We start from the raw sequence: 19,964 nt of genomic DNA, 5'->3' as shown, positions 1-19,964 counted from the left end.
TGGTGATTATCCTGGCCTTGCCAGTGACAGCCTGCAGACATGTGCTTATAAGCAATGGGCTATTTAAATATCTCTCTTGCCTTTCACTTTTAAAGGAGAGACAGAGGGGAAATAATGACCAAACAATAAAACACCCCTGAGTCGAAAGAGAGTGAGTGGACTTTAAGGCTGACTAGTCTGTTTTGGTGTGAGATTTCAAGAGACTTCTAGTGGGGAGGAAGTAGGAGATTGGTCTGGAAGGCCTGTGTCAGGCGTGAGTCCAAGGAGACATGGGGTTAGTGTGGACAGAAACCAGGTTAAAAAAAAATTAGTGCTGCAGGTGTGACTCAAAAACTGCAAGTGACAGCAACGGCCCGGACAGCGGAATGTTTACTGGGAAAAGGCTAAAATTTCTCATACTTGGTCAGACTCCACGGCAGGTGAAGGCCAGGGGAAGCCTCAGCTGGGGGAAATTCTGCAGCAAAAATTTTTTTCTTTAGAGTTAGAAGGAAAGAGAAAACCCCAAACCAGTATGCAGAGATAATTAATGTTTATGCAAATGAATCACTAATCAAGAAAACAAGAAAAAAATAAAAGGAACAAAATGAATTTTAATGGACATGTGCTTAAGCATGCCAACAGACAACACGCAACTAGAGACAAACATCAAAAGCAAATCATGGTGCTGTGACCAAACAGTGGGTACTTGTGGATCCCCCCGCCCCCACCCGACATTGCTTCTCTTTAGCAATTAGTCCAGAGTGCTTTAGTGGCTGGATACACCTGAGTTGGTTCAATCAGAAGGTGAACATAAATGCAACGTGACAACTAGTAGCACATGGAACGCCTGATTGGTTTTCTAAGTGCACGAAGCAACACTATTGTCAAAAGTTCATTAACTTGAGTCTCTGCACTGTAACTCAGAAGAATGAAAAGAGCTTTTCTTCTTCTGATACAATCCAATTACAACTAAAAATTTGTTCTGGCAAGCTACAATTTAAAAATCTAGATTAAAAATAGGCATGAGAACAAATGCCAAAAACATCATAGCACTCCTTCTCTCTAGGCTTATGTGGCTTCTGGTTTTTTTTTTTGGTCTTCTGAATACAAAAGGCATAAAATTGGGTATTAGTCCTACTGATACAAAATTTAAACATATATATATGGACACATCACATATATACATAGAGATCAATGACACATACTATTTGGAGCCAGGAACTGGGCTCCCTAATGACCAAAGATGAAGCAGTATTTTTTTCTAAAATGAATTTTGGTATGTTTTAAGGCAGAGACCCAACAATGGTGCATACTACTCCCAGAACATAAGAAGCTTGGCATCTATCTATATACCCATCTACAGTCGCAAGTAGATAGATATGTACATAGAAATAAGGAAAAAACAAACAAGATGCTATATGATGTTATCCTGACAAAAGAAAAAAAAGACATGCATCATGAAATGAAAAGACAAATTGGACTTAACTCATGGAGAACACGTATCAAAACAGGTCTTCTGATTCCACTAACATCTAAATATGGCAAATGAGTAAGTGAATGTCTCACACAGCTTTCATGTAATGTGGACCTGGTTTGGTTTTGTCTTTATCGGTACCAGGAAATCATCTCTTTCTTTAGCTTTTATTCCTAAGGAATAGAATTTCTGATAAAACATTTCAATCCCTGCTGGTGGTCTGATAAACAATATCCTAAAAGACTCCTTATTAGAGAGTGCCACAAAAAGTCGTTAAGAAAATGAAAAATGAACTGGAAGGTCCATACGAGACACACAACGGAATTTATGTCTAAAGAGACACTGAAAGAACTTCTGGAGCCTGAAGGCAGGCAATGGCTCCTGGGGTGGTCTCTCAAGTGCATCGTTCAAGTAATCAGGGTGAAACAGCATGGCTTTTGTTTCACTGGTTGGAAAAATTTAAACAGTTTGACACCCTGAAGTCATCAACTGGAGGGAAAGGCATGGAAGTCTGGCTGGGCAGGCTTCCCTAAGATGCCGAGAAGTGCTGCCTCGCGCACCAGGATCACGCCCCAGCAGCGCTGACGGTGACCCGGTGGAGGCGGAGGCACCTGACTCCTGAGGCAGCTGCATTAACTGCTGTGAGCGGGCCCACCACTCGCAGCTGTATTAACTGCTGAGAGCGGGCCCACCACTCGCAGCTGCATTAACTGCTGTGAGCGGGCCCACCACTCGCAGCTGCATTAACTGCTGTGAGCGGGCCCACCACTCGCAGCTGCATTAACTGCTGTGAGCGGGCCCACCACTCGCAGCTGCATTAACTGCTGTGAGCGGGCCCACCACTCGCAGCTGTATTAACTGCTGTGAGCGGGCCCACCACTCGCAGCTGTATTAACTGCTGTAAGCGGGCCTACCACTCGCAGCTCGGGACTTGGCAGAAAAAAAGAGAGGAACTGGTTTGTAAAAAGGTAATAAATGATCTGAGGGTCTCAAAACTGTTCAGATTCTGCACCTAAAGCAGCTTCAACTCTTTTCTCCTGTTTCTCAATAAATGACTGCATCCTTCATGGAATGTTACACAGCTGACCTTAGGTTTAATCTTAGTACGGGAGGTCTCCCTCCTCATCCACCAGTCTTCCTAGTTCCTGGTGAACTGCCGCAGGTTAATATCTGTGACGGGAGCTACGTATGGTGCAGGACTGCACCCTGTTAGTACAACTGGATGTGCCATACCTGTCGATTCTAGTTTTCTTCTTCATTTTGCTGTAATCTCATTTAATTTCAATTACTCACGTAAGGCTTTTGCTGCAACATCTTAATAAAGTAAAAAGCTCACGATAAATAAACAAAAATTATGTAGGTTGCTTTCAGGCAATGGAGCATCCATCAGTTAAAAGACTCAAATAAACATGAATTAAATGCAAACAAATATGAAACCAAGGAAGACTACGAATTCAGTAAAATTTTTAACACTGTGGGTGAAGTGGACGCCAAAAGGTCAAACCAATGGGATTTGGAAAGAGTGGTTCTTGACAAACAGTAGCGAACTTCACAGTCCAGACCACGGCTGGTCACTGGCTGTCCGTCTGCTATTAAAGTTTTTGTAGTTTTGGTAGGTTTGAGAGCGGTAACTAACCCGTGGAGATCCCTGTTCAGCCGGCAAACCATTTTGGGAAACTTGCTCTCCTTTTGAAGTATCCCTGTTGGGAAAAAAGGGAAGAGAAGATGGAGGAGAGGAGGAAATGGGGAAGGATAGAAGGTAGGGAAGAAGAAAAGAGGAGAAAGAGAAGAGTAAGGCAGGATGGGGGAGAACACAGATCAACTTTATTAGAGCCTCTCTCTCAGAAAAACATAAACATCCCTCTTTCACATAATGGGATTTCTTTCTAAAAATTTTCAAGTGTTTCAAATGGACTCTAGATAGAGAGTGAGACCTCAGGCATCAGTGCCCATAGAGGTGGCATTAGTTGTCACAGAGCTTTAACCACAGCAAAATACTCAGCCTTTCAGAAACACAGAGTAGTTTCTGCCCTTTGTTTGAAATCACCCAGAACTTTCAGAAAGCATCACCATGCCGTCACTGGCCTGAAATCCAGGTGGTTCACTCCATCCATTTACTCCTGGGGAAGTTGTGTGTGTGTATACACACGTGTGCACAGCAGAGAGAGTGCTGTCTACATTCCACTTTCTCTGCCAACACAGCAATGTTACTATGGACAAGTCAGTGTCCTCAAATGTGACTGTGTGGGGTCTACGTTGCCTGCAGAATGACTGACAGGAAGGGCACAGCGCAGCACAGGCTCAGAAACGTGCTCCCTAAACCCCACTTGTCACTGAAGCTGGGTGTGGGCAGGCGGGCTGCCTGTGACTCACCACTGCTGCTGGGACTCAGTCTCCTCGGAAACTTTCGTGCTCGGCTCGGGGGAGGGCGGCCGCCTCTTCCTCTCCTCTTCCTCTTGCTGTCTGCGCACTTCCAGTAGCTCCAACTGAGGGAGAACACCATGATGTCTGGCAGAGCCCCAAACTCTGCCTCTTTTAAGGAAATGGTTCCAGGTGAGCCCTATTTGAGTGTTCTACACTGGATCACACAGGATGATCTGGAGCTCTGACATCCTAAGCAAAAGCTCATTAAGGTCATAGGAACTGAGGCTACAACCCCAAGCCACAGGAAACCAAGGTCTGCATGATGAAGCAGATCCACTGTACGTGCTGGTTGAATCCCTGCGAGTTGTGTGTGGCACTGGGACACTGAGTTTAATTGCTACATGAACTCTGCAGCCTTTGAATTCACTGAGGAAGAAAGCAGCTGAGTGGGAAGGTCCGTGCCGGACTTCCCATCGGAGCTCAACCACCACCAAGTCAGCACTGCAGTAACTCCCAACGAGGCCTCTTATGCTGCGGTGGGGATTGGGTTTAGCTAAACCCCAATAACACATTTTAAAAAGCCACAAACTAGTCCAACTGAAACTAACCCATTTCACGAGCAGTATGTGAGTACCACAGCATTCCATTTTAGCACAGAAGTATACATGTATAGCTGAGAAGCCCAGAATCGTAAGAAGAACACCATTTCTGTACAGCATAAAGAATCAGCTTTCCACCGGCAGTGCAAGTGTCTTGGGAGAGAGATCACCAGTGAGCAAGTCCTATTCTAAAGCCTTTATTTTGGCAGAAGAGATCATCAGGACTGGGGAGAGCCTGGTGGTCTAGGATAAGCTACTCCTGCCTGATGGGAATTCCAATTCTGAAATCTGAAGATAACTGTATGGCTACGATCCCTAGGAACCACAGCTTCTATGAGATATAGGAAAGAAAATCAGATCAAAAGAGGAAAGCAAACCCCAATCAATCAATGCCCAGACAGCAAGTGATCACGGATCTCCATGCCCAGGAAGTGACTAAGAGGGCAGTCACCCTGGGCCGTCTCCCCAGGTCCTGTACCAAGAGAAACACCAATTCCAGGAAGACACTTCATGCTTTTAGGAACAGAGCAATGACATGAGCTCCCAGGTCTAGGTGAGTGGGAAGCAGAGCTGCCCACGGGAACCACCACAGAGCACCCCGGCTCCCAGGGGTCACTCACCGTCGTCAGTCTTTCCAGGGCAGAGAACCTCTCGTCCCAGGTCGCTGCAGACTTTTCAAAAGCCTCATGGCGCTTGATGAGCTTCTCAACCTCGTCCACGCTCTGGCCTATCTCTCGGCTGGACAGGTAGGGCTCCTGTCCGAGCAGCCAGGCCTCGGCCACACTGGCATCCCTTGAGAACTGATGGACCTCTAAGACTGCACACGAGAGCCAAGAGTGAGAATGTGGGCAGGTGACTGGGCAGACGGGGGTGGTGCTGCCCTCTAGTGGCAGCTGCCTGCACAAGCCGTCTAGTCTAGTCCAGACCTGCTCTGTCCACATAAACATCAGGGGAGCTATACATGCAACTTCTACTAGCCACATTAAAAACAGGTGAAATTAATTTTAGAAGCACATTTTAGACAACCTGATATATCAAAGTGCTTTTTCAACATATAATCAGTAAAAAACAAGAAAAAGTACTGAGCTGTGTTACATCTTTCTTCTGTATTTGAAATTTTATACTTGGAGCACATCTGAATTTGGACCAGCACAGTACAGGTTCTAAAGAGCCCCATGAGAACAGTGGCTGCCACAAGACCATGAAGGACCAGAATATACGCTCGGCTCACTCAGCCCTACTACAGTGAAGTAAGCTTTGGAGCCCTGCAGGAATTCACAACCTATGTTCAACCAGACGACCCTGATGGAGCAGCCATTCACCGATCACACTTTCTGGGTTGGAAGTGCTATGTTTTACTTCGGGGGTTGAAAGGGAGGGAAGGGTCTGGGAGCCCTACACAAAATGGAGATGGTACGGGCTACAGGGCTTCTGCTTTATTCATTCTGTCCTCCACTCGAGACAATACAGCGTGACCTCCACCTCCTGCACTGTGAGAAGGCAGGTCAGATGCTGCTCTGTCTGTGCTAGGGCTGGCTGGCACTTTCATTACATACCAAGCAGCACTGCCTGGGGCCACTCAGGTAAGAAAAACACTGCGGGCAGCATCGGCGTCACACTGGTGTCCCCCAACACTGCACCACACGAGGGACCCTTCACCTCATCAGGACTGCTCAGCACACAACTTGGTGCCCAGCTCACAGAGCGGGGTGTACCCTGGGCTTTGCTGAACCGAAATGAACCTGCCCAGGGAGTGGGCGAGATTAACAGACCAAATTCTCACCCAGAGAATGGTCAAGAGTGGCACTTCTTGAGCGGAGGTGCTCAAGAAATAAGGCCTAACTTTTTTAGAAAAGGACCCTCGGATTCTGCTTCTAGAAAGCACTTCTGGTACCTGAGAATAAGGCTGAAGCCTGGAGCCCCAAGCACAGAATGGCAGAATACGGTAAATACGGTAAGTGATGCTTCAGTTGGACTACCTTTGGTGTTCATAAATATTACTCCCAATACTGTATGTTATAAATTCTGTTAGCTCACACATTCTCCTATAAAATGAAACTAAAAATAGAACCTACCTCAGAAGATTATTGTGGAAAGTAAATAAAGAAAAAACATATAGAATACTTAGAATAATGCCTGCTTCACTGAGAATTCTTTGTCATTGTTAGCTTTCATTAAGACCTAACCAAGCCAACTTTCTACCTTCTTGACTCTGCAGTAACGGTTCTTCCTGAAGATAACTGGGGGTGGGGGTCTCTTTACTGCACTCCCCCAGAGGGATGCACATCCTGTGGTCCCCGTGCTGCTCCTGCACACCTGACACCACTCACAGCACTGAGGCCAATCAAGAGAATGAAAGACAACGAAGGTGACACAGGGAACCACTGAAAAATACTTACTAGCATGAAAGAGCTAAATAAGATATTAAAAAACAAACATTCAGAGAGGCTCCAAAAATCAGTAAGAGATAACACTGTAACAAACCAGTTAAAGCAGGTAAATAAACTTGCTTGCTTTCAGTGGGGACCCAGAAAGAACAGAAATTCGGTATATCCTTACTCAGTCTTAACCACTCCCATCGGTCTTCCCACTTGTCAATCATTTCTTTTCTTTTTTCTGTCAACTGCAGTAACTTCTCCTTGATCTGTGAGAAAAGAAGGACCCCAAGGACATCTTAATAGGCTGGACCACATCCTCCTAGTCTGCCCCTTGATGGGCCACTTTATGTATGAAAAACACATTTTACATAGAGATCACCACTAACGGAGGAAAGATCTGAGGACCACTCAGTCCATCTGAGTGCCAGGAGAGGAGAGAAAAGCATGGTGATGTTCCTTCCGGAGGGGCTGGGAGGAAGGCCAAGCTCCACCCAAAGTTGCTCTGTTGTGAGGTGGCCAACAAAGTTTCAAGCCCTCTCCAGACTCCAGGGCTCCCGGGTTGCACACATGCAGAAGAGAATGGCAGTGAGAGGGCCAAGCCCCAAGCTCTCTGAGGGCACGTCTGAGCCCTAGAAGGGGGCCTCACACTGATAGCCACTTACCTCTGTATCACCAGCATCCTAACTTGACTTAGCAATTATGCACTAAAGAGCAAACTGATATAGGGCATAGGGGACAGAGAAGGGGTGTTACCCATGCGGAGGACCGATGGAGGAGGTGAGAGTGGACGAACCCTCAGCCATGGTCCTTGAAAATTGTCTTCTGGGCCACAAATTGACTGGTTTTAGACCTACAGTCTTGCCTAAACGCCTTATTCTAACACACAAGAAAGAAGCAAGCAGTTTTGAAATACATGTAAGCATGGTTATATATGTATGAACGCAAACACAGATTTCTCTGTGTGTGTAAATATATATGCATACACATACATACGTACAACACATACATACACGCCCAAGAGAGGCATTCTACACCTGAACACCAGCTGCGCTCACCCCTGGGCCCCGGAGCAAAGCAGCACATACCTCCTCAGATGCGTAGTGCTTCCTTGCCAGCAGGGATTTCCCCAGTTCAATGCAGGTCGTAAAACTGTCATTACGAGCGTCAATTTCAGCTTTGATACCTTGATGATTATTCATCAATAGTTCAACAGATGACACATCCCTAAAATTATACAAATAATACTTTCTTTATGAGACCGAGCTTTTCAAATGCTCGTGCAGGTTTCTAAACACATAATTACTCTGATGGGAACTGACAGCACGGTGTCTGATTCAGTCTGAGCCCAGGTTGGGTCACAGAGCTGCAGCAGAGAGGAGGAGTATTTCAGGGCCAGCTTTGCGGCCTGCCCACTTTTCTCTGCATGTGTCTGTGCTATAGTCATTCTTCTCAAATGAGACCAGAAAAACCACTGGATCTCTGTTCAAACTTCTAGTTTAAAATCCAGTTCATCCTCTTCATGAAGGTTCAGAGGAGTAACAGGCATCCCCGATCATGCCCTACTGAGCTCCCAAAGGTTCAGGACGTGTTTCTTTCTTTTTTTTTTTTTTTCAGGACGTGTTTCAAAGAGCAGTAAATACTGTCTCCTTATTTAGACATGAAGACAGAGCAGAAACCAGCTAAGAAATCACTGACGCCATGAAGACTTCTCATCCATCAAAACCTACTGACTGGGAAGTCATGACCAAGGGAAACGTAACTGCTTCATACATGTAATAACCATATTTCTCCTCTTGGGGCACAGTCCCTTTCTCAATTATGGTGGGGGCTAGAGCCAGCAGGAGTGAACGGGAGGTTGTGGATGTGCCTGCCTGTTCACCTACAAGCTTCTTTTCACTGCTCTGCATGAAACACGGCCAAAGAGAAGATATAGGACAAATACTAAATACAAATCCCAGGACCCCATTAGAGCAGACGTGGAGGGTCAGAGGTACCTTTAGTAATGTGCATAAGAAAGGACAGAGTATTCTTTTAACCTAACAGACACAGAAAAGCCATCTTGTTCCAGGGGTAACATTCACTAATCAGACCCGAGATCCATGGCTGCTGTGAGGCATGAGGCCCACAGATGAGGGTAGGAGGGCCTGAGTGAGCGTGGACCCTGGGGACAGGGTGGGGGAGAACCAGGGAGGGCTCCTGATGACACTGGATGCCTCCTTCCCTGACAACTGTGTGCAGAGTGAAACAGCGGCGCCCCACTCGCCCCCAGGGCCCCTTCCCGCCCCTCTTCTGGACAGGAAGCTCTGGGGCAAGGTCCTGGTCAGGGAGGCAGGCAGCATTACCGGGGCTTCTCCTGGGCTTCGATCTGCCGGATGACATCCTCCATCCACAGCATGAGGTCGCGCACCATGCTGAAGAAGCGGAACTTGTCTCCCGTGTCCACCAGCCGCACCCTGCGGCCTTCGCAGGCGTCTAGCAGGGCCTTCCAGGCTTCCAGCACCTCGTTCTCCCGTTTTTGGATGTCGTCGGCCTTGTCGCCCGCGTAGGCTGCCTGGAGGCGGGCCGCATCTTCCTGCAGCTGCCGCACCTGTGGAGCCGCCAGAAGGTGAGCCGGGCCAGAGCTGGGCCTCTGTGCTACCACCCCCCACTGCCCGTTCCCTCTGCACACTGTCCCTGGCCAGTGACGGAGCCCTGGTCAGGAAAGGTCCTTGGAGGTGGCCCGGCGGGTGAAGCTGGTACAGAAACACATGGTACACCTTCACACACCAAAAATAAATACCTAATTTGCTCCTGCATGGTATAGAAGGTGTTCCTTATCACAAATGAGAAACTGCCAAGAACAACTCGTTTTGAAAACGCCTTTTCCATTGCTACGTGATGTTGCTGCTGGAAACAGTACATACATATCACCTGTAAGAGCTCCCACAACAGATTATTCCAACTTGAAAAACAAAAATGCCACATTCAACATAGTTGGAAAAAATAAAAACTGATGCCAAAGAAGATAAAATCTTAACAGCCAAATTTCAACAAAAAGCTTTGGGGAACAAGAATGAAAATGAGTCTTATGAGAAGATGCTACATGGAGATACTGTAATTTGTCATCTCTCATTTGGCAAAAATGGAAGCTTCACGATGTCTATGCCAGTGAGCTGACTCACCGCTGCTGGCACGAACAGCTTACAGCTCCCACAGAAGGCACAGGCAGTACCCACTGGAACCACAAACGTGTGTGCCTTTTGATTTTATGAGTCCACTTGGCGGAGTTTATCCTACATATACTTTTACACTTTTAGGAAATTATATACATGTAAGGTTATTTATCATCACAGTGCCTGTAATTATGTCAACAGTAATTATATAATTCAAATTCTTATTGAGAAGGTCCTTAACTTGTAAATGTGTATGAGTGCATCTGGTTTATTTATTTTGATCATCGAGGATGGTCATCCAACAGTGTCTGCAAATGTGGCAAACAGGTTCCCAGGCAGGCATGATAAAGAAAGGGGACAGGCTCTAGGAAAAGTGCTCCAAGATGACGAGGCTATGCAGAAAAAGCAAAGCATAGAGTGTACAGAATATCAACTTGCTGTGCAAAAAGGGGAAAAAACAAGAGGCTTTCATGTTTTTGTCGGGGGTGGTAGGGATGGGTGGAGGGAAGATACATCATTACAAGAGAAACTCATAACCACAGCTTATCTGATATCCAAAAATTACCCTCTCTTATGTTTTACATAAAGTACCTAATAGTAATGCCATATATGTGATTTGATTTCCATATCCTAAGAGACTTCTGTAAATATTCTGCAATTATGGCTCAGGTATACACTCAAATGACAATAAGCAAGTTTCTAGGAAACTATTTGAATAGTGTCCTGTGTGTGTGTGTGCATGTGTGTGTTCGTGTTCAGTTGTGTCCAACTCTTTGTGACCCCATGGACCGTAGCCTGCCAGGCTCCTCTGTCTATAGGATTCTCCTGATAAGAATACTGGAGTGGGTCCTTTTCCAAGGGATCTTTCCAACTCAGGACTGAAGCCCTATCTTGCATCTCCTATACTGGCAGACAAATTCTTTAGTGCCACCTGGGAAGCCCAGTCTCCTGTGTGGCTAACCTATCTTTCCAAATAAGTAAAGAAAAAACCAAAAAACAACCTTTTCCTATGCCTCTACTTGTTTTCAATTTGTTCTCACAACAAGAAAACAAGATGGACGAGGACAGCAACAGTAGGATGTGCACGAGAACGAACTACTGTCAGAAGTCCCTGCAGAGCATCACTGAGCTCCCTCAGTCCTCTGCTCCCCGCAGAATGGAGGATGGGGGCGGTCAGCTGGCCCCAAACTCTGCCGGCTTCTGGAGTCCGCCCACAAGCCCTCCCTTCTGCTCTGGTTCTGCTGTTAGTGCACGAGGGGTGGGGCACACACACTTCTGTGGCTGAAATGGCCTGGTCCATCGGGTATGGAGAGGTGTACACCATAAGGCTTGACGGGGTAGATTCCTGCCCTGGGTGTTCCTGGACTCGCAGTGGGCTCCCTCATCTCTCTGAGCCTCACATGGTGAAGGAATTTAATGAAACAATGAGAAAGCAACTCCCCATTTCTGGAGTCTCTTGAAGTTCTAAAAGTAAATGATTTTATAGGTGCAGAGGAAAGACCTGCTGCTAGTAAGCCTTCTAGGTATTGTGGAAGTTCTCTGAAGCTTTTTAGAAATGGTAACAATAATTAAAGAACATTCATTCCGGGAGTTAGTGAAGGACAGGGAAGCCTGGCATGCTGTTGTCCACGGGGTCACAAAGAGTCGGATATAACTGAGTGACTAAACAACAACAAATAGAGTTCTTGCTATGGTGTATGCTCTGTACACACTGTAATAGTTAAAAGCATTAGGGAACTCAAGGTTAGGGAGGAAAATTAAACTCCCAGCGATAGTGAGATAAGCTCAACTCAGGCCTGGGTCTCACCTTCTCTAGTGGCCTTGCTCCAAGCGCACAGCAGGGCAGACTGCATTCAGGACCCTGCCACGCTCACGTGGTACTCCAGGACCTTTCATGGGAAGCTGACGAACTTTTAACAGGGAGACTGCCAGCTCTGAAGGAAAGACTGGCAACCCTCACACTGCACGGCGGGCTCTTTTAAATTCTGCCTGATGCAGACCCTCAGCCACTCCACATATTTCTTTTAAATATTCCCTCCACATTTTCCACCTCTTTGATGAACATGGTGAAGCCACCTAATCTGAGTGGAGCTGTGCCTGTGACCTACCTTTCCTTCTATAAGGAGCAGATTAAGGGGAAGAGAACGGCAGTAAAGGCGGGCCCTCCATAGAGCAACCCCCAGAGCACACCAAAGGAGGCGGACACACTAGGTTTCAGGGGCTGGCAGAACCCCGGGCTGCCTGTTTATGCCAAGATTTGTTGGCACACAGACACGCCCTTCATGTTCAGATTGTCCATGGCTGCTTTATGCTAGAATCGCAGAGCAGAGTAGTTGTAATGGACTGTATCTCCTACAAAGGCCAAAAATATGGACCATCTGGGTTTCTACAGAAGTCTGCTGTCCCCTGTACTAGATCGCTGATGTGCTTCTGAAAGACAAAAACAAATCCTCTGATGTCCTCAGGGCTGATATCTTTAATAAAACAGACTTCTCTAAGATCATGAAATTTAAGGGAAAAAAACAGATAGAATTTATTTTTCATCTAACAGATATAAGACTGAGCAGGAAACTGCAGAAATGAGTATATGAACTAGAAAGTGACTACACTACAGATCCTTGCTGTTATATTGTTACCACTTTATCAGAAATCTTTTAAACAAAACCTGAGTGTTAACCACTCTATGAGTGGGGAAAGGGCCAGGCACACTAAAATGTTAGAATCTTGTTTTTTTCTATTCTCCAATACATAACTCAGACTCTGGTTGATGCAAAATAATAAGGTATCATTTTGGAAATTATTCTGAATGGATGTGCTCAGTCGTGTCCGACTCTTTGCGACCCTATGGACTGTAGCCTGCCAGGCTCCTTGGTTCGTGGAATTTTCCAGGCAAGAACACTGGAGGGGGTTGCCATGCCCTTCTCCAGGGAATCTTCCGACCCAGGGATTGAACCCATGTCTCCTATGTCTCCTGCACTGGCAGATGGGTTCTTTACCACTAGCACCACCTGGGAAGCTGACTCTGGGTGGATATGCCAACAGAATTCAAATTTTTGTTGAGAAGGTCCATGTGGGTGCACAGCTGGTTTACTATCTTAATCATGGAGGATGGACATCCGACAGTGTCTGCAAATGGGACAGAGAGCACTATGGACTGGTAAGTTCTCCTAAATGGAGCATTACAATAATGTCTAACGTGTGTGTGTGTGTGTGTGCACACGCGTGTGCATTTAATTTGGGCCGTTCTCTGAGGCATGCTTGAGGCGCCAAGGAGGGAGAGAGATGTTGAGAGGGGCACAAAGACACTGTATGGAGAGAGAACCTCCCCCCGGCCCAGGGTGGCGCCCCGCCTACCTGGGTGCCCAGGGCCTGGATGTCGTGCTCAAAGGTGGTGTGCATTCTCTGTAACGTCTCCACTGTGTTCTGATCTCTCCCGAGCTCCTCGGGGAGTTTCTTGTGTTTGTCCTGGATGCGCCCAAAGATCTCCTTGGCGTCGTGGTAAAACTTGTGCAATTCATAGGAGGCAGCGAGGATCTGTGTTCTGGTGTCAATGAGCTCCAGGAGGTCGGCCCAGGCCTCGTTGAGCCCATCCTTCCACTCGGCGATAGTAGCGGCATCTGAATGTCCGGAGTTGATGAGCTCGTCTGCCATGTGGTTGACTGTGTCCACGCGTTCCTGCCCAATGTTCCCCGTGTCCCGGGCGAACTCTCGGAATCGCTCTTGGAGCATCTGAAATGGGGATGGGCATAAAGAAACCAGTGAGACCACCATGAACACATCATTTACTGATCACTCAAACACCTTTGGAGAAAAACACCTGACTTAACAGATGTCAGATCCAAAGCCTCATGTCAATCAGGCTTCCTTCTCACTCATGGCAGCAGAGAAAGGCACGGCTCCACCTCCTCTGACCAGAGGAGCAGGCACAGAGATTCAAACACAACAACTTCCAAATTGCTTGATGATAAAAGTGCCCAGCTGAAATGAAACCCCATGACCTCTGACTCGAGTCTGGGGTGTTTCCTCTGCTCACAGACAGGGAACGCAAAGGGCCTTCCACAGCCCGCCGGGTGCTGCATGCCCACCCGAGTTCTGCTTGTGTTACTTGCCGTGACGTGCTCATAGTCCTGGCCCAGCTCGTGAGACCCCGCGACCACCTCCCTCTCGGCGATCCACTGCTCCAGGTCGTCCACCTCGCGGTTGAGCTGGAACAGCCGGTGTCTCTCGTCCAGCTTGCCCCGCCTCTCTTCGGCCAGGTCCTTGAGGCCTGCATACAGCTTGTCCACCTTGGACTGCCGCATACTGATACGTTCACTGAGGGGAGTGAGACGGGGTGAGATGGGGGGGATCTTAAATGCCACATTTTCTTCAGGGAGACAGCAAATGAGGGCAAATGCCAGGAGGTCACATTATACAAAATTTCTCAAAGGAATCCGAAGGTTAACTCAGTTAGCCCAAAAAATAAAAGTCAACTTTGACCTCAACTTCAGGTAATAGAACACCAACATGTAACAAAACACAGTCATTAAGGACAAAGGCCACCCTGACTGTGATGATGGAGGGCGGGGAGAGAAATCGAAATGCTCTGCACTGATGGCTCTGAATGTCAGGATTTCCTTTGACGTTAAAACATTATTAGCCTAGGATGCAGGAGCCATCCTCTGTTCTCAGGGGCTACATTGCCAAAGGGACAGAAGACATCCCCGTTTGCATGCATTTGACCTTCTCTGGGCTGTATGCTCTTCCCTGCCAGGAAGGCGGGCCCTGCTGCTCCCATTTCCTGGGTCCTGGGGGAGCAGCATCCACCCCAACACTCTGCTTCTAACTTCTCTCAAGGACAGCCTTCCAGCAGGTAAGTGGTCAGACAAGGACTCATTGATGCCCAGCCTTGGAGATGAGGAAGGCCACCTTCCTTAAAGAGCCTCATCTCAAGACAGCAAAGGACCTCACCTCCAACTTGCCTTGGTTAATGCCCAAAGCCGATCCCTGTCTGTCTGAGACACAAAAGGCAGTTCCAGAGAAAGCCTAAAATGACTACCACTGCAGTGAGCGTGTCAGTCTGGTATGTAACAGGGCAGGGTGCCACACACTTTTTTCTTATTCCTGAGGCATTATCAAGACTCAAAGTATAAGAGTTAAGAGTGGGAAGCTCTTTTATTTCACAAGTCCACATATTCTTATCCATCGCTCTACTATGCAATTCCTGGTGGCTTACATGGTAAAGAATCTGCCTGTAATGCAGGAGACCTGGGTTCAATCCCTGGGTCAGGAAGATCCCCTGGAGAAGGGAATGTCAACCCACTCCAGTATTCTTGCCTGGAGAATCCCATGGAGCCTGGCTGGCTATAGTCCATGAGGTTGCAAAGAGTCAAACACGACTGAGCGACTAAGAGCATACACATACCTCTCTACTACAACACTTCCCTAAAATGGATGACTTTCTAAACCCAAGCGTAGGTGCTCCTATCACCCTGTATACCCATGCAAATCCATCTGCACTCCTGACTCACGACACCAATAATCTCTCAATAGGGCTTGGCCAGCAGGAGAGAGTTAACCCATGAGAGCAAGCACCTATCACATAACAGCCCACCCTTCCTGTTCAGCACAGGTCTATTGGGTCTGTTTTAAAAATCTTCCCAAAGACTCAAGCAGGAGGCCCTGACCAGGAGGAACTGCCAGGCCAGTCTCACATTCATGAAGTGGCACGCACCTTTCAGGATGGCTGTCGGCCACCAGGGCCCGGCTGGTCTTGGAGAGCTGGTGCACCGTCTCTGCGTAGTCCTCCACAGCTTGTTCCAGAATCTGGTGCTTCTTCAACATGGAGACGGCGCTCTGCTCATCCTGTACAGACAGGGGACAGTCACACCCACAGCTGCCCCCCACCCCCAAATCCAAGCTACCTGAAAGCGAGACCGGCTGACTGCACAGCACAGGGGAGCAGGAGGAGGACTTGGTAGAGAGAAAAAAAGCCCCAAGTGCGATACGGGCAGCGGAGTCCGGAGCATCTCAGGAGTGGCAAGGCGGACTGGGCCGCAGGAGCCTCTGAAAGATGGCCATGAGGGTGGCGCAGTGACGAGGACCCTGAGACATACGAGGCGAAGCCCAGGCAAGCCACGTGTGTCTTGGCTGGAAAAACTTGCCACATCTAACAGATGTGGATGATAGCATTCTGGTTGGAGTACTTTCAAATACTTTTAAACTGTCTCAAAAGCATTTACTATATTGTAAAAGACAATCTTTGGCAAATTTCTGTTTAAAAGAGGGGAGAGCAGATAAATACCATGATTCAGAAAAGAAAATTCTGTACCAAGGGGCAAATAGCCAGGTTCCAGCCACTTATGTGCACCGCGCTGCCCCCGTAAACAAGGCAACAAGCAGACGTGGCACAAGGATGCCACCCCCAGCGGCACAAGCTTCAGGTCTGAGTCAGAGGCTCCCGGGCGCAGGGATGGGGTGCAGGGGTGGGCTCAGCCTCTTTCCTCACCTTGGCCTTCTCCTCGGACATCATGTACAGCTCCTGCTCGCTCATCCATGCCTCAGCCTCGGCCGCGTCGAAGTAGTACTGCTGGGCCCTGTGCGCCTCCTCCAGCCGCCGGTGCCGCTTCTCAGTCTCCTCGATGAGGAGGCCCCACAGCTGCTTCAGGTCGGCCAGTCTCTGCCGGATGGCCTCGGCGTTGAGGCTGCTGTCGGTGATGATGTTCTGGCTCCTCTCAAAGATGTCGTCGATGCGAGGCTGGTGCCCCTGGATCTCCTTCTGGAGGGTCTGTGTGATTGGGGAACACACACCCAAAGCTCACTGAGTCTCAGCAGCACGCTGCTTGTGCCAGGCCTTGAGGCCGAGGAGAACCTGCCTGTCCTCTGAGCTCCCCCTTCTCTGCCTCCTACCGTGGAGCTCGCCCCAGCAGACACGCTTACCTGATTTTTCTTTATTAACAGCTGCACAGTCTGGAGGTTGTGGCCGTGATCTGTGGAGGTCGCCAAAGGCATCCTCTCTCCAACCCACAACTGGAAGGAATTGTAAACAGGTGGTCAGGGCCACTCAAAAGGAACAAATATTTGATGCAGACAAGGGCAGGAGGGGACAGCAAGGAGGCCAGTATGGGAGAGGAAACATGTTCAACCCTAGTGGGAGATGAACAACAAGACCCTACAGTGCAGCCCAGGGAACTACATTCAATGTCCTGTGACAAACCATAAAGGGAAAGAATATATAATCTGTAAGTCAGTCACTTTGCTGTACAGCAGAAATACAACACTGTAAATCAATTATACTTTAATACGAATTCTTTAAAAAAGAAGAAATAAACAATTACCCCACTGGGAGGGGCGGCCCAGGGAGCCTGCCCTTCTTATCCAATGAAGGGTACAGGCTAGTCTTCCAGACCTTACTTTTATCCACAATGCCAGACTCTCCAGGAATCCCTATTATTTGTTGTTAAAACGATTGTTCTGGGGCATTAAAGCCCTCAATTTATCCTTAGGAAACTAGACAGAAATCTGGAGGTGTATTTTGTGTGGACACACAGGGCAGCACTGTGACAACTCAGCCCACCCAGGGACCGAGGCAGGTCAGGTACAGCAGTGGGAACCCGGGCTGCAGGTCGGCCACGCGAGGAGGCACTCACGATCTCGTCCTCCACGTCCCGGTTGAACTGATGGATCTCCTTGGAGGCCAGCAGGTTCTGCTTCCTCTCGTTGAGGGGCTCCAGCAGCTCCATGAACTTGGTCTGCACAGTGAGGCGCTTGCTGTCCACCTCGTCCGTGCTCTTCCCCTCCTGGCTCAGGGCCTGCGCCTGGCTCTGGAGCTCTTCTATCTCCTTCTTCCGCACCTCCATCTGATTCTCAAGCATCTGAAGATGGAAGACACACCCATCTTCACACCCGAGACGAAGAAAACACAGACAGTGATTTTACATGCTCCCCTTTGGCACTGACCAAAACAGAAGATTTGGGAATATTAACTGATACTGTGGAGAGCCCAAGAAATGGTTCTGCATGGCTAGCAAGCCAGCAACTAGTGCTCCACTTTGTCAGCTGATTTTTCCAAAAAACAAAACAAAAACCTCCCTTTCTAAGGATTTTTAAACTTGGGAGCAATAGTCAAGTTTATCTAGGAACTTCAGAGGCATATGACAGGGGAAATAATTAATTACGGGGAAAGGATGGTCTCCATCTGCCTGTTCAGAAGTTACAAAGACACTGAAAACCAGCTTAATCACCAGGAAGGAGTCAGGTCTTCAGTTTCCAGTTCTTTTAGGCCAGAAGGATAGCTAACGTTAACCATCTCCTCTCAATTGCTTTAATCAGAAAGCTGATTCTTCTTTTTAAAAATACTTGATAATCAGCTGAAGACAGCAGAGGTGTCTTGCCCAGGAAACACAACCCTGGGAAGGCCACACTGCTCTCCCCAGAGACGAGGGGCTGGCAAATACACTGAGTGCTCTCTTAGCTGGCGGAGCACTTGGCCACACACTGCAAACTCAGCCTGGGGAGCTCCTGAAAGCTACTACCACCAACCTGCTTGCTCAATCTCATCACAGCTATTTCCTCTCATCAATGTAAATTCATTTGCTCTTAGAAGGACTCTGCTGCTGCTGCTAAGTCACTTCAGTCGTGTCCGACTCTGTGCAACCCCAGAGACGGCAGCCCACCAGGCTCCGCCATCCCAGGGATTCTCCAGGCAAGAACACTGGAGTGGGTTGCCATTTCCTTCTCCAGTGCATGAAAGTGAAAAGTGAAAGTGAAGTCACTCAGTCATGTCTGACTCTTAGCGACCCCATGGACTGCCTACCAGGCTCCTCCATCCATGGGATTTTCCAGGCAAGAGTACTGGAGTCGGGTGCCATTGCCTTCTCTGAGAAGGCCTCTATTGTTATCCAAAAACCCCAAATTTCGCTTATTATCTAAAAGTGCCCTGAACCACTCAGATAACTATCACATATTTAGACATTATACAATGAGGTATGCAAACATGGTAACTTTTCTTCAAGTAAACTGTGGAACTAGATGAAATGAACATTTACCATACTGCTAAGTGGTGATACCATCTATCAACTAAGATGATAATGAAAATATACTCCCATGCATGGACCCCAGTACTCCTATGGTGTCTTTCCAAATTGATTCTGGAAATGTCCCCTGATGCCACCAGAGCCCACTGTGCTGGGTGTGTTAAATCCCTTCACACTCCAAGCGAATGTCTGAGGACACGGTGGGCGAGTTGAGACCAGCAGGACCACAGCAGGGAAACAGCCTGTGGTGCGCCAGCCCAGGCACTTGCCTGCTGCTTTTTCAGAAGGATGTTGACGCTGGTGAGGTCTTTGCCATAGTCGTCAGACTGAATCTGACTCTCCAGGCCATGCAGCCATTTGTCCAGATCTGCACAGCTCTGGGTGAAGAGTTCGGCTTTGTTCGCATCGAAGAGCCGCTGGGCCTTGGTCTGTGTGGTGGATTCAAGGACTTCCCACATTTTATGTAAACCTGTGAGTTTTTCCTTCACCACAGCTTCTGTCTCTGGCTTTTCTGAAATGAGCTGCATTCCCTCCTGGAAAACACACATAAATACAGTTTGAAGAACAGGTGTCACTGTGAAAAACAAGCCTGACATATTTGAATTAGGAGTTACCTATTCACTCAACACACACATTTGTGAACACAAATACACACATGCACACATGCAGTCTTTCTATATGGAATTACTGCTCGACAAAATCAGTGATGGCCTGACTGGTTTTCACAGGCACGGAGCACCAAGTGACGGCTGGAGCTCTGGGATACTTTTTGCCAGTAACCTAAAACTTCACCCCTTCCACATCACCCCAAGAGACCTTAACACTTAAGGTCTGTTAAGATTTTGAAACAATATAGTGTATGAAGGAAGAGAAGGGAGGGTGGGGAATGTCACATTCATGTTCGGTTACACAGCAGAGAATCTTGCTGTGCCAAAACAATACAGTTTAAATTATTAAAATAAGAAATTTAAAATACATAATATTTCTAAGTTCTGTGGATCCAC

General features: G+C 47.7%; 1 protein-coding gene across 4 annotated transcripts in view; it reads right to left on the bottom strand.

Moving 5' to 3' along the window:
- Window positions 1-19,964, bottom strand: part of SPTBN1 (spectrin beta, non-erythrocytic 1) — a 211,946-nt gene that overhangs the window by 6,960 nt on the left and 185,022 nt on the right. For all 4 annotated transcript variants that reach the window (XM_025261025.3, XM_045162237.1, XM_045162238.1 and 1 more), the window contains 13 exons: window positions 19,230-19,493; window positions 17,575-17,799; window positions 16,865-16,954; window positions 16,434-16,712; window positions 15,660-15,790; window positions 14,056-14,260; window positions 13,301-13,675; window positions 9,137-9,381; window positions 7,880-8,018; window positions 6,976-7,060; window positions 5,037-5,233; window positions 3,827-3,939; window positions 3,090-3,153 (listed from right to left, as the gene is read on the bottom strand). In XM_025261025.3, the coding sequence (XP_025116810.2) occupies window positions 3,090-3,153; window positions 3,827-3,939; window positions 5,037-5,233; window positions 6,976-7,060; window positions 7,880-8,018; window positions 9,137-9,381; window positions 13,301-13,675; window positions 14,056-14,260; window positions 15,660-15,790; window positions 16,434-16,712; window positions 16,865-16,954; window positions 17,575-17,799; window positions 19,230-19,493 (2,412 nt within the window). The remainder of the gene's footprint in view (window positions 1-3,089; window positions 3,154-3,826; window positions 3,940-5,036; window positions 5,234-6,975; window positions 7,061-7,879; window positions 8,019-9,136; window positions 9,382-13,300; window positions 13,676-14,055; window positions 14,261-15,659; window positions 15,791-16,433; window positions 16,713-16,864; window positions 16,955-17,574; window positions 17,800-19,229; window positions 19,494-19,964) is intronic.

This window comes from Bubalus bubalis, chromosome 12 (genome assembly GCF_019923935.1).
Source record: "Bubalus bubalis isolate 160015118507 breed Murrah chromosome 12, NDDB_SH_1, whole genome shotgun sequence".
NCBI classification, from domain to species: domain Eukaryota; kingdom Metazoa; phylum Chordata; class Mammalia; order Artiodactyla; family Bovidae; genus Bubalus; species Bubalus bubalis.
Note: the sequence above shows the minus strand (reverse complement) of the source record. Positions and strands in the feature narration are given on the sequence as shown.